General features: G+C 31.6%; 1 protein-coding gene across 2 annotated transcripts in view; it reads right to left on the bottom strand.

Annotated features, from left to right (window-relative positions):
• Nucleotides 1–108: 108 nt before the first annotated feature.
• The window catches only part of LOC130621689 (SWI/SNF-related matrix-associated actin-dependent regulator of chromatin subfamily D member 1-like), a 21,666-nt gene continuing 8,945 nt past the window's right edge, over nucleotides 109–12,829 (bottom strand). For both annotated transcript variants that reach the window (XM_057437019.1, XM_057437020.1), the window contains exons 2-18: nucleotides 10,806–10,960; nucleotides 10,659–10,701; nucleotides 10,263–10,385; nucleotides 10,020–10,085; nucleotides 9,565–9,630; nucleotides 8,150–8,266; nucleotides 7,972–8,013; nucleotides 7,825–7,890; nucleotides 7,391–7,489; nucleotides 6,090–6,152; nucleotides 5,102–5,199; nucleotides 4,505–4,559; nucleotides 4,100–4,180; nucleotides 2,955–3,032; nucleotides 2,125–2,169; nucleotides 737–838; nucleotides 109–302 (exon numbers count right to left, since the gene is read on the bottom strand). In XM_057437019.1, coding sequence (XP_057293002.1) covers nucleotides 252–302; nucleotides 737–838; nucleotides 2,125–2,169; nucleotides 2,955–3,032; nucleotides 4,100–4,180; nucleotides 4,505–4,559; nucleotides 5,102–5,199; nucleotides 6,090–6,152; nucleotides 7,391–7,489; nucleotides 7,825–7,890; nucleotides 7,972–8,013; nucleotides 8,150–8,266; nucleotides 9,565–9,630; nucleotides 10,020–10,085; nucleotides 10,263–10,385; nucleotides 10,659–10,701; nucleotides 10,806–10,960 — 1,350 coding nt within the window. In that variant the 3' untranslated portion in view covers nucleotides 109–251. The remainder of the gene's footprint in view (nucleotides 303–736; nucleotides 839–2,124; nucleotides 2,170–2,954; nucleotides 3,033–4,099; nucleotides 4,181–4,504; nucleotides 4,560–5,101; nucleotides 5,200–6,089; nucleotides 6,153–7,390; nucleotides 7,490–7,824; nucleotides 7,891–7,971; nucleotides 8,014–8,149; nucleotides 8,267–9,564; nucleotides 9,631–10,019; nucleotides 10,086–10,262; nucleotides 10,386–10,658; nucleotides 10,702–10,805; nucleotides 10,961–12,829) is intronic.

Genomic DNA, 12,829 nt, shown 5'->3' with positions numbered 1-12,829 from the left:
CACGACACGATATATTCCTAAAATGCATACCAATCTTACGGGTGCGGACACTCGCTATATAGCCACCACAGTAACAAAGGAGTAGGGAGAAAAAAATACCACTAAATGTTTACTCTACACATTCTTTTGAGTTCAAAAAAATTAAATAAAAACTCGTCTAAATATTGACATAATTGCATCTCTCTCAGACAAGCAGCGCAAAAATTCACCCAAAATCTTCTACACATCCAAAAACAACCGAGAAAGCTCTGTCAGTTACGGATGCCCAAGGCTTGTTCTAATTCAGCTCGCTTAAGTTGAACCTGCAACGGAAAAAAAGCAAATTAAACAAAGGAATAGAAGTTTGACAACAATTATAGTATGATGACAGAATAAAAATGTGTGGGCTATAGTATTTACTAAGAAGTTTTGACCGTACCAGGAATAAATAATATATCAATGTACAAGGCCAAGCTATTGTGGCCGCTGGTGCACCAAAGAAAATTTTTCTGCATAGGTCTCTTCCATACAAATCATTTTTTAATTGGTAGTGGAGAGAGGGGGGACACACTCCTAACTCCTCCCTTTCCCCAATTGGCTACAGGGCTCCATATTCGGTCAGTGCTATATGGAAACTATGTACTGTCAAATTGAAGAAGTATTAAAGTATAATAATTTCATGCAATTACTAATCCTATTATTAACAAAGAAAAAATAATCATTATGACAAAATTATCAAGTTTTATTTTCAACTAACCTGTCTGTAAAAATAACGGTGAACGGCTTCTTCTGCCCACGGTTGGTTGTAAAACTCAGATGTGCGTTCTTCCTCGGGATTACCTGACACATCAGTCATCGTCTAAAAACACAGCAGGGAATAAACTTTCTGAAGCAGAGAATTAACTTGTTAAGACCTGTTCTCACTGAAATTAAATCCTTTTGCGGGAGAAATAATAAGTGAAATCGTTTTCGTAGACGGCGAGCGCGAGTATGTTGGCTTACTTCTTTTGTAAAACATTCCCGCAAAATATGAATTCTCTATATATGATTATATACATTGTTTATGTTAATATATGAACAATTTCACAAACATACAAACTCAAACGAAACAATTGGCAGGCATATAAAACGCAAGAAGAAAAAGAAATGTAACACATAAGTTAATGAAGTTATTAAAACATAAAAAGTTAATCCAAAATAAGCGGGCGCAGAAGCTTTACCTCCAGTCAAACTCTTTATTGAAAAGGTAAAATTATCTATAAAGCCATTGTAGGGATGCTGACAGCACATATAGAACATTATTTTACACATCATGTCAATTCCTTCGAGTCGCTACCACAAGTTGAATTAAATTTGTACCCTATATACTTGTGTGGGTTGAAATATAAAGTTATTTCAAACTTCTTATACGAATACTGCAAAGAAGAATACAACAAAACGAAGCATTTATTAACACTCTCATTTCACTGGATTTACTTGCAACAAAAATGTTTTACCGCGTCATTAAAAAAAATCCTTCATTCACTGAATTCAAAATAACTTTTTTTACGAATAGTTAATGTTGTTATTAGTATCTCTCCTTCTCAGATGATATTACCGCCACTTCAAACATGGCGCCTCATGTAAATAAAAATCGAACAAGCACTAGACAAGCCTAAATCCTTGCACAAACAGTGACGTAACAACTAACCGAAAAATAAATAACAATATCGTCATAAGTTAATTTTAAGTCGACCAGAACTAAATATAACTGCTCGAGTTAATTAATTAAGTTGTGAGGAAACTGTGGCGCATTAAAATCACGTCAATTCCGCGTTCGGTTGAAAAACACATGGATGTAAACAGATGGTCTTAATTAATGAAAGCATATTACATAACGGTTGACAAATAAGAAGTTTTACAGAATTAAAGATATTTAATTATAGTTTTATTAGAGAATACACGCTTTATTTATAAGCAACACAAAATTTTGGCTAAGACTTAATTTAGTTAAGTTTTTTGTATTGCTGATGATTACACATTGCTCAGTTTTTAAGTTGCTTATAAGATATTGCTTATAGCGCATATTGTGTCTAAACTGGTTATCCAGATAAAGCACTCTGCGAAGAAGTGTAAATGAATATTTTATCAGATCAACGACAGTACCTTTAAATCGGCGCATTGTGACGTCAGCCAATCGTTCATAAATTTCTAAAATAAAATACATTCAAAAATAAATACACCACATGATTTTCATAATTCATAGCACAACATCTGGTTCAGTGAGAATTTCATAAAATAAACAGTTCTTTATTTTAAAATCTGAAAAACCCTTTTACATATTATTTTCGGTTGACAAATTTAATAACTCTAGTCCTATCAGTTCGAATATCTATGCTTCTTCGAAAAACCTAGGTTTCTTCCAATTATTTGAAGAAAAACACCGATATAGTTTTGTGCAACATTTACACGGCTTTGAAAATTAATGGCGCCGCTTTGACATAATGCATGCTTTTTAAGAACCTTTAGTGTTTGTAAGAAATATAAAATATGCAGTCTCATCAGTTCGCTTTAACAAGGTCCAACTGTAGTTTATTAAAAACAAAAAACGAAAAAAAACAACAACAACAACAAAAATCAACAACAGGTAATTATATTCGCTAAAAAAAAAACTTCGTTGTTCTGGAAAGTGGACACCATCCCTTGTTACCTAACCCGGTAAGAAATGATAACAACATTGTTTAAACTCAACGCTAAATGGGATAAGTGTCTTTCTTGCATGATTGGATATGAGGGTGTCAATCTCAACTTTTACAGCACTGTTAGAACGAACTGCATAAAATACTCTTCTCAACATGCTTCGTCATTATAATTTCTAAATTTACATTCCTGAGTCAGGAAAACCTCACTGTTTTTCTTCTTACTGCAAATTTATATTTAAACCATGGACACACACACTAGTGTAAACACAGTTAAAATAGAATGTGAATCACAACCTGTGGATTTGTAGAGAAGGAAAGGAAGAAGTCACGGTGAACCTTCAATTGGTTGATACCTTCAACCGTCTCATGGATCTAAAAAAGGAAAAATACTTTAATCATCGCTCCTCTTATTATATTTGCTTGGCAACTTCTGCAGCAGTAGCGTTTTAAATGTCGAGATCGTTTTCGCATTCGCATCGCATCCTTTATTCGTTCGCATCCTTTATGAAGGATCACACCTGTCACCAATCATTCTATCATTAAGACTACACCCGATTAATATCATTTTAGGCATTTTTTTAAACAAAGATAATAAGAGTAGGGAAGCGTGAATTATTGTGAACATTTTATTTCGTGATGCTTTTCACGGTTTTTTTGTGTTTAATTTACAGTACGGTAAGAAGACTCATGACGGTTTTTTCTTTGTACATGTTGTAAGGGAATCGCTTACAAATTAGTGGCTGCACACATGTCTATTATACCTTCCATTTTAATATACCATATTACTGTAATTTATTAATTACCAAATCATGTTCTCTACCATGAAACGGACCAATTTAACGTCAATGCGTTTTTTTTCGTTGTTAAGGAAACATCTTCTAAACATGTTCCAGAAGTCATTGTAATAAAAAATGATGACAAACATTTTTTGTTGTGTTTTTATAGTACGTTGAACATGCGTCCTGTTCTTAAAATTAGGGAGTGCTTAATTTGCGAGTGACACATAATACGCTGATCATTTTCATCGGAAACTTATTCGGCATGATTTTATTGCGAAACTTTTGTCAACAAAAAAAATGATTATTTACTATAAATCTCAAAAAATGGTCAGAAACTCAAAACTTTATCTGGGTGTGAATTCAGAGGTTTTTTTTTAGAAAATGACTATTTCATAGCAGTAAAAAAAGAAATGGTTCCACTTTATACATCACACAAACGTTTGTAAACATTACCTGTGTTTTTTTACAAAATGAAACTCATTTTTATCCGTCGACGCTATTCGTGGAGACATTTATTTTGTGTGATGCATATTTATTTTTCCAGGTTCTATTTATACAAAGGTGTGCAGGTGGTATGTGCAGGTCTATTTTAGCATTAAATGTTATAGTAGTATTTAACTTTGTCAAGTTTCGTCTAAAAGATACCAAAATTAACTGTACCTTCGATTCAAGCGAGGCTATTTCTTGCTGACTTGCGGTGGATAAAAGAAAGGATTGCATGATATCACGTAGACTGTCATCCTAAAAGTTAGAATAATGGAGGATTGAAACTGACAGAAAAAACACGATGGCAAAATAAAAAAACTGCGAAAAGTGGCAAATTTTGAGATAACCTGACTAAGAAAAATAGCAAATATCAGTAAAAAAAATAGATGGTTAATGGTTAGTCCAAAAGAAAAAAGTTTTCGTTCAGTAAAAAGAACCTCCGAGTCAAAAATATTGTCACTTTGTACAGACTCTGTTTACCTATAGCTACGTAAGACGGCCCTTATAAAGTATAAAATAAGAATTTTATTTCTTTGCTACGAACATGATAATAAACTCACAAAAATATCGTATACTTACGAGGTCGATGTCGATATCAAAGCAGGATGGATTTTTATCTTCAGGTTTAGATGGACTATAAAGAAAGCAAACATAAGGTGTCTCTATTTTCAGTTCACCGGATACATAACAGTGTCTACATGTTTATTTCATTAAGTTACCTTGCAAAGATGAGAAAAAGGTATCACACGTAAGTACAGGACGGAGCTATAGCAAACTACGAAGCTTGTCCAGAGACTTAAATACTCATAGGAATATGCTGTAAAGAAAAAACTAAAAAAGCCATGCCTTTAGAAAAAAAATACAACATCGCACAATTCAGGCCAACGAAAGATAAAAACAAATAAATAAATGTTATGGGTTACATTGAAGTTCTTTAAAATTGAATTCAATTTGCTTTTTTTATTTATTATTTTCAAGACGAATATGGTAATTTTTCACCAATAGTACATCAAGGCTGTTTATTCATCCATGTACATCATTAGACTTTCTTCAAAACACTCACTGCAATCATCACAAAACCGTTTTTTTTTAACAAAACTACTTCGTTCCCAAGTCTTCTATGGGCCTGTCATTTCCGTAAAAACAGTTCGTACTACCACAACACATATTACTTACTCTACGGTATAGTGGATGATAATGGGATCTGGAGGTAGAAGATGGACTTGTAAACGTTGTGGTATTTCACAGAACTTCATTCTGTCGCAACTGAAAATCTACAGAATAAAACAAATTGAGTTTTGGTCCACTAAAATTTCTCAACAAGAGAGGAAAATGTTTTAGGAAATCTATCATATTCTTAGATCTCAAGGTTTTGTGTTTCCTTTTTTAAGCACAGACATTACTTATAGCGTATCTTTTTCCAAGATAATTGAGATTTAAGATGTTTGCAGTTTTGCAATAAATTTTGATGTCAAAAAAAGGGCTGAAATTCGAAGATTTTTTTTTGTCACAAATAAGGAGAGATAAAGAAATTTTCATTTCCACTCATTTTATAAAAGTAATTTTGTTATGATGTAAAACGCAACAAACAGGAATAAAACAAGTTTACACACATATTGGGTAATTGTTTTATACTTTTGCAAGAAGATAAATACATACATGTAAAATACTTTTCTTTGTATGAGATTTAAAAGTTTTAAGGAGACGTGGGAACCCTGTTTTAAACAGGTTACCCAAAGACGCTGATAGCAAAGTTATTTTTAGTGTCCAGAGCAAATAAAATCTTAGAATTTGTTTTCGCTATTAGCTCTGAAAAGTTAACATTTTGTTCAAACATGTTTTGGAAAGGATCAAAAGACGAAAGAAAATCATGTCAAATCCCAAAAAACTACTTTTTCCACACAAATTCCAAACATAACAAGAGGACCTAATCTTGAATATTTACGCCAAATAAAGATTCAACTAAACGTCGTTCATAGACAAGTGTGATAGCTTCACATTAAACTGCTTCTTCAGGTACAAGATATTCTGTTTTTTGTATTCTTCCATGAATTTAGAACAGTCAAGAAAGTTGTATCGAAAGAAAATCAACTAAACTTAACGTGTAAAATGTAAAAAAAAAAAAAAATAAATAAATAAAAAATAGTGAATAAAGAAAGTATACCTCTTTTAAATATTTATCACATGTGACATACTCTCGTTCTTCAGGATCTTGCAACTTATTTCTCTACAAAATGAAACATTACATGTTGAAGCATTTTTTCTTTCATACAACCTAGCATATTTAAAATGTTTAGACAAGCTTAGTCTATTTTACTACGCAAACATACTAAAATAATTTTTAATTATAATGTACGTATTTTAGTGTGAGATTCAAACTGTAAATCAAACAACCTACATCGTCAGTGCGAAGCTATATTCATTAAAGACACGATATCAAAAAAAAATAAAAAATTATGTGGGTTGTATGTGTATGTGAATATTATCATATTCTTGGGTATGGGGACTTGATTAAATGGCGGTAAATGACCACAAAACCCTTTCTCAAAATAATTTCCTCTTCCCTTTTAGTTCCTACCCCAAAATCGACTTTGCCAAATAAGTCCCTTAGACAAAGAAGCTCCTATATTTGTTAGATCAAATTGTAAGCATTATTTAGGCTTATGAGGGTAGCAGTATTACAAACGATTCTAGATGGTGATGAGAACAATGAGATCCATTGTTTTAAAACGAAATGAACCTGGTCATGCTAACCATGTAATACCCAAGGGGTAAATGCAGATATCAGACAGCAATAAGAAAAAAAATTTGTTTTAACTAGTGAGGAAAATATCGACAGAAATTCATAAGGAATGATTGATAACAAAGATAAAGATGGCGATAAAAAGATTAATACAGATTAATTGTTTTTTTTGAGGGATTATTTCTGCTGACATGCTTAAATATTCCTGACAAATATGGACTCAAACAAATAAGCCCAGTTGAAGTCTTTTCCATTAAAATCATTTTCTATAAATAAGCAACCTCAAGGGCTTATTTAGTCCTTCACAGTACAAATCTTTTTTGATACAAGAACTTGTGGGCAACTGGCATAGTAACGAGAAGTTTTAATGTCCTTGGGAATTCCATACTAATGGCTGGCTCTTCTTTTACTCTGACTGTAACTTTACATGCATTTAGCACAAGTTACATTACAGCCAGAGATATTTATAGCATTGCTCTTACTTGCTTGCCTGCCACACAAGCCGATTACCAGTCAGTAGATGGCACAAATGGGCTGATAACACTACATTTAAAGTGCGCTGGAGTGGGGACTCGAACCTGAAACCTTATGATTAAAAGCCAAATGCGCTACCACTACACCATCCATTTTCATACCGAGCATGATTATTTAAAAGGTCTGTAAAAATATCACTGGAGCATAAATAACAATAATTAACATTTGTGCATACTAAAGTTTCTTACCTTGATGTATTGCCATAAAGTGCTAATTATCATAGGTCTAGTTTGAGTATGTATTCCCAACACTCTGGCCAGTTGTGCAGAAAGTTTAAACTTTGAAGGCTAAAAAACAACAAATGCTTTAATGAAAAAAAGAGTTGCACAGCTACTGTTTAGGAATAAAAAAATACACTTAGAAACTTAATAAGAATGATTTTTAAAAACCTCAAAATTTTGCAGAACTTAACCACACAACAGCATATTCATATTCTCAAGTTTAATGTTGTGAAAGTTTTGTCCTGTTTCTTGTACAACATTGTGTGGCCTGTCAAGGATAAAGTATACAGCTTACTTCACATTATTTTGAAAATTTAAGGGACAATAACCCAATGCTTTTCATTCTTTTATGGCTTTTAAATCTTGAAATTTTTAAAAACAAGATGAAGAACATGACTTACTTGATATTCCATCATCATATATATGGAGCACTTAATTGATTTGTTTACTGATAACGGTCTTTTAACCTAAACATTGAAAAATAAGCGTACTAAAAATGTTGGCACTAAGTAAAATGTCACAATGAAATGATTTTTTAAAAAAGTTACCTGGAAACCATCTGTTTCTTGAGTACCTGTTGTTCGATGCCACTAAAAAAGAAGGAGTTAACATAACCACCGTTTTTATTTCGCTTTAAAATGTGCAAAATATGTGTTTAATTAATCGGTAAAATACTATTTTTCCTCTCTTCATGTTAAAAACCAACAGTTACTCCTACACTTTTACCTCCACAAGATGGTTGTCTGGTCCGTATATGTCGCGATCCAACTCTATTACCAGATTTTTAAAGAAGCATGAAAACTTTTTCTTTTTTTGATTATTTTCTTTTTGTTGTAAAAGTGGCTAAATAACAAACAAGTACAATAAAAATAACAGTTACATTAAGCGACTTGTTTAAATCAATATTTCCAAATCAAAAAAATCATGTAGAAAATTATCAAGAGGAGATTCCTTAACAGCGTGACAAATATCAATTTTTGTTTTATTTCACAGTAATCTTATGAAAAGTGTAAATCAACCCTAAAATTTTAACCAGGAAAGCTTTCATCTTTGTGAAAAAACAATAAAACTAGCATATGCAATAATTGTATTCATGCGCTGGGTGTTTTTAGAAATCCTATTGAGGTGTTCTATTAGTGAAGCAACTTTGGCGTGATCTATCACACCTCTGAAAGTGTTCTGTAGCGTTGTAGAAAACATTACACTAAAGAGTGTTTTAGAACATCCATAGGAGTGTTTTTAAATGGTTCATAAAGTACTAAAGTGTTCTAGAACACATTACTTTGGGTGTTAGGGTCATAAAAAGACCTTCCAGGGTGTTCTGTACCACTTTAAAATTCTTTACACTCAAAGGTGTTTCTAAACGCCCAATAGGTGTCTCAAGACCATATTTAGGGTGTTAAATCAATAAAACACTCAAGGCATGTACACCATCTGTATCATTGTGGAAAGATTTTTAACAAAATACGAATAAAAAAAACCTTGTCTTGTTTAAGATGCCCAGAAAAGAATCTGGGAGAGAGGTTGGACAAAAACTTTACACAGATTTTACTACTATCAATATATAAAATATAGTAAAAAGTACTGCTTGGTATACAAAATTATATATGTTATTTTAGTCAAAAACTTAAAATTAAATTCGTTGGGGTTTAGAATTTTTATTGTTAAATGAAGGAATAGTCCTTGGAAGGAGAGGTATATATGCTACGAGGAGGAGCACACAATGCTTATTTTGGTTAGTCTCACCTGGAGATGTCAAGAATATACCATTAAATGTTGTGTGTTCAGTGTGACCACACCATTAATCGGCATGCGTAATTTAACATAGGGAGTCAGCGATGTTGCCAAAATTTTAGGATGGAGCATTACCAATAATCAAGCCTTAAAACATGAGCTAGACAGACAAAACTAAGGTTAAAACCATTTGTAAAATGGTAAATGTTTGTTGATTTTATTAGTAATGCTAATCTTATCAAGGCCTTTGAAAATATGTTTTCAAATAAATGTTTTACCAAACTTTTTCCACTGATATAAAAATCGAAAAATAACAATATTAGATAGTGCTTTGTGTATTGTTTAGAAACAATGAGTAAATCTCCTTATGAAATTTATAGAAAAAAAAAATAAGGCTATAAGCTTACATCATCAATAAGACGTCCCTCAATGCGAACCTCCCATTCTGGAACGGCAGCAGGAAAAGTCTCTCTCTAAACAAAATTAATTGTTGTGATTATTAAAAGTTTTTTTTAATGTGGCAATGAATTATATTTGCATGCATCTGTGAATTATGCACATGTTGATCCATTGTTGTAAAATAAATCAGAATGATTTTGTGTAAGGTTTTTTCCATTGTTGTAAAATATCTGCCCCAGAACTTATAGTATAAAAAGCAAACCACTGATAGACATACTAACTGCTATTAAAAAAATCTTGTGCATAGGTAGAGATGTGAATTATTGTTATTCATAATGGCAACAAAGTAAAATAATGGTATGTTATCACATACTAGATTTTCAACCCCTGCCAATTTAAATCCTGGTAGCTACATACAATGCATTTGATTTTTAATGAATATTATCACATGTTTTAACCTTACCGTAGCATCCTCTGCTTTTGGTTGATAAAAGTTAGTTGATACAAAGATACGCAGTGTTCGCTTTTGCTAAATGTACAAAAAAATATATTTAAAACAACATTAAGTTAATTTCAAGGTTATATTTTACATACTCTGGTATATATCAGTTCTGCTACTTATTTTGCCACTACTGGTATTCTTATTTTCTTTACTTTTAACACATTTAAATAACTGGAAAGTCTAGAGAATTTAGATTATGCAAACCTTAACTGGTCGCTTAAGAGCCTCTTGAATATCGAGTCTTTTACGCATAATGGTAGAATCAAGTTTATTTTCAAAAGCAAGCAAGTCCATATATGCTTGTGATTCTGGAACTAACTCAATAACCTGTAACAAAGAAGCATAGAATAATAATAATAATAAATTGCAGAGAAATTTAAATGTACCATAAAGTGTAATATCATGAAAGGTTAGAAAGTTCCAAGTACCACAATGGACTCAAAAATGCATTTAATTTAAAAAAGAATGCCTTTTTTATGCATCAAAAATTTACTATAAAAACTTCACCAGCATTTAATTGTAGAATTATCCTAGTTCGATTACAGAACAGAATTGCAAAATTGTAAGAAAAAAACAAACAAGAATCAACCTTGCATTTACCTGTTGTGTTATAATACGATCTTTTATCTTTCTCTTCTTAGAACTAAAAGAATTCAGTGTAAAAAATCATTAAGCAGGTAAGATGATTTCTACCTGTGATGTGTTTATATAGAAATATTATGCATTGGATTATGCAAAGACAGTCACCTTTTGGAGCGTGATTTGCCGTCTGAAGAACGTTTCACACCTTCTGGAGTATGTTGACCTCCCATATTTTGTTGTCGCATTTGCATGCCTGCAGGACTTTGACTAGCTCTCATATTTCTTTGCCAATTTCCAGTCATATTTGGACCTGGGGATCCCTGAAAAATATCATAAATGTTGATTACAAATACACACTTGGAAATATTTACACACGGTTTAATTTATATCATGCCATTTGCCAACGTAAAATGCTATTTGCATGCTTCATGTTGCAAAGATTGTCTCTCCTTTCAGCAATTTATATTCTGTTTTGCAATCACATGCTCCTAAACACAACAGTACTGTGAGAGGAAAACCTTGAAGTTATACATTCTAATTAAAAAAAACAAGAATCTCTGTTAACATGTTCGCATTTCCTCTGGAAATTGCAACTTGCAGAGTGATAAAGTGAATTACAAAATCCTGGTACTAGTTCATAGGCTTTTGCACAGGATTGCAGTTTACACTATTAATATCATTGGATTTTAGTATAATTGATTACCCTTCCTCACATAACAGTTGAGTGTATAGGTGTTTTGTTTACGCAATAACATTTTCTTACTTGTGATTATTGTCTGAGCGTATGACTTTTTAATTTAAGCAGATGTGACCACCGAAAGGCAATAATCAAGGTACAAATATTAAAGTGACAGTGCGTTAGTGGTGGGCAAAACATGTTTTATAAACAAAATTATGTTTTCAAAGAAATTTATTTTATTGTAAGCTATACAAAAAACAAAAAAAATATATAGACCTTTTAATGTTAATTAGACTAGGTTATGATACTTATTTGTAGTTTGGTTACATGCTTGTAATTAGTTTCAAGTTTTTTTGTGTGTTAGGCAAGTTTTAGAAACAGATAGCTGTTAAAGCTGCTTAGCTTTCTTGTTGGGCATTTGATTGCTCTTGTGACTCTTATTTTATTTCATGAAAAATCAAGGAGTTTCTCACAGGTAAAGTTTCTGCTAAATATCTTTAAACTAAAAATGTAAATTAACCTGGAATAAAAAAACTTTGTAAAACAATCTACTGCCTTTTTGTTAAATTACATATAGCTGCACTGTCATTGACATTAAAAAAAAAAAACAGGGAACTCAACTCAAATGGACACAAAGAAAACATGGAAATTTCTATAAATAGTCACTAATGAGTAACGGCAATAAAAATGCAGCCAAATCAAGAAATTGGCAGCAAAAATAGAGGAGGTTGTTACTACAAAGACATCAGGACTTTTTTATAATTTTAATATAATGAAAATATGAGAAAAACACGCAGAAAATCTACAAACAAAAACAATATCCTAGACATTCAATTGCAGTCTTTTGCAACAAAATAGTGTTGCAGACAATATTTAACTGCAATGTGAACTTTACTGACTTTCATGAGTAAATGTTTGCATTATAATTCATTTTCCTTAAGATTTCCTCTTTTGCTTCCTGTAGTCTCCTTTCATTTCACAGGGCACTTAAAAATAAAGAGTTATCTATAATAAGGTATATGTTAAATACTAAGGACCAAGAAGTTTTAATTTTTTAAAGCTTCTAAAAATTACTCATTTTCAAGGTTTTCAAGATCATACTTTTAATTTTTTAAGGTATTTAAGGTCTGCAATATCCTGTAATACCTATGTTACCAGTACCAAAATAAGAAGTCAAAACAATATTGGCATGTTTATCATTTAATTTTATCCTATTTTTAAGGTAATCATTCATTGAATGCAAAGCAAGTCTATATTATTATATAACAATAGAAAAGATTCTTAAGAAAAAAAATTATTGTCAAATGTGTGCCTCATTATATTTACTTCAGCAATTTTCCTAATAACATTTATCCTTTAGCGCATTAAAAAAGACAGCAACCATTTTAATTCAAAAATAGGTTATTAAAGTAATTTCAAAGGGTCATTAAAATAAACACATCAAAATATAAATCACAGAACTAGGGAGTTTAAATATTTGTTTTTTGCTTGACCATGTGCACATACTTGC

Source organism: Hydractinia symbiolongicarpus, chromosome 12, assembly GCF_029227915.1.
Source record: "Hydractinia symbiolongicarpus strain clone_291-10 chromosome 12, HSymV2.1, whole genome shotgun sequence".
Taxonomy (NCBI): domain Eukaryota; kingdom Metazoa; phylum Cnidaria; class Hydrozoa; order Anthoathecata; family Hydractiniidae; genus Hydractinia; species Hydractinia symbiolongicarpus.
The sequence above is the reverse complement of the archived record's forward strand: the minus strand, read 5'-3'. Positions and strand labels throughout refer to the sequence as shown.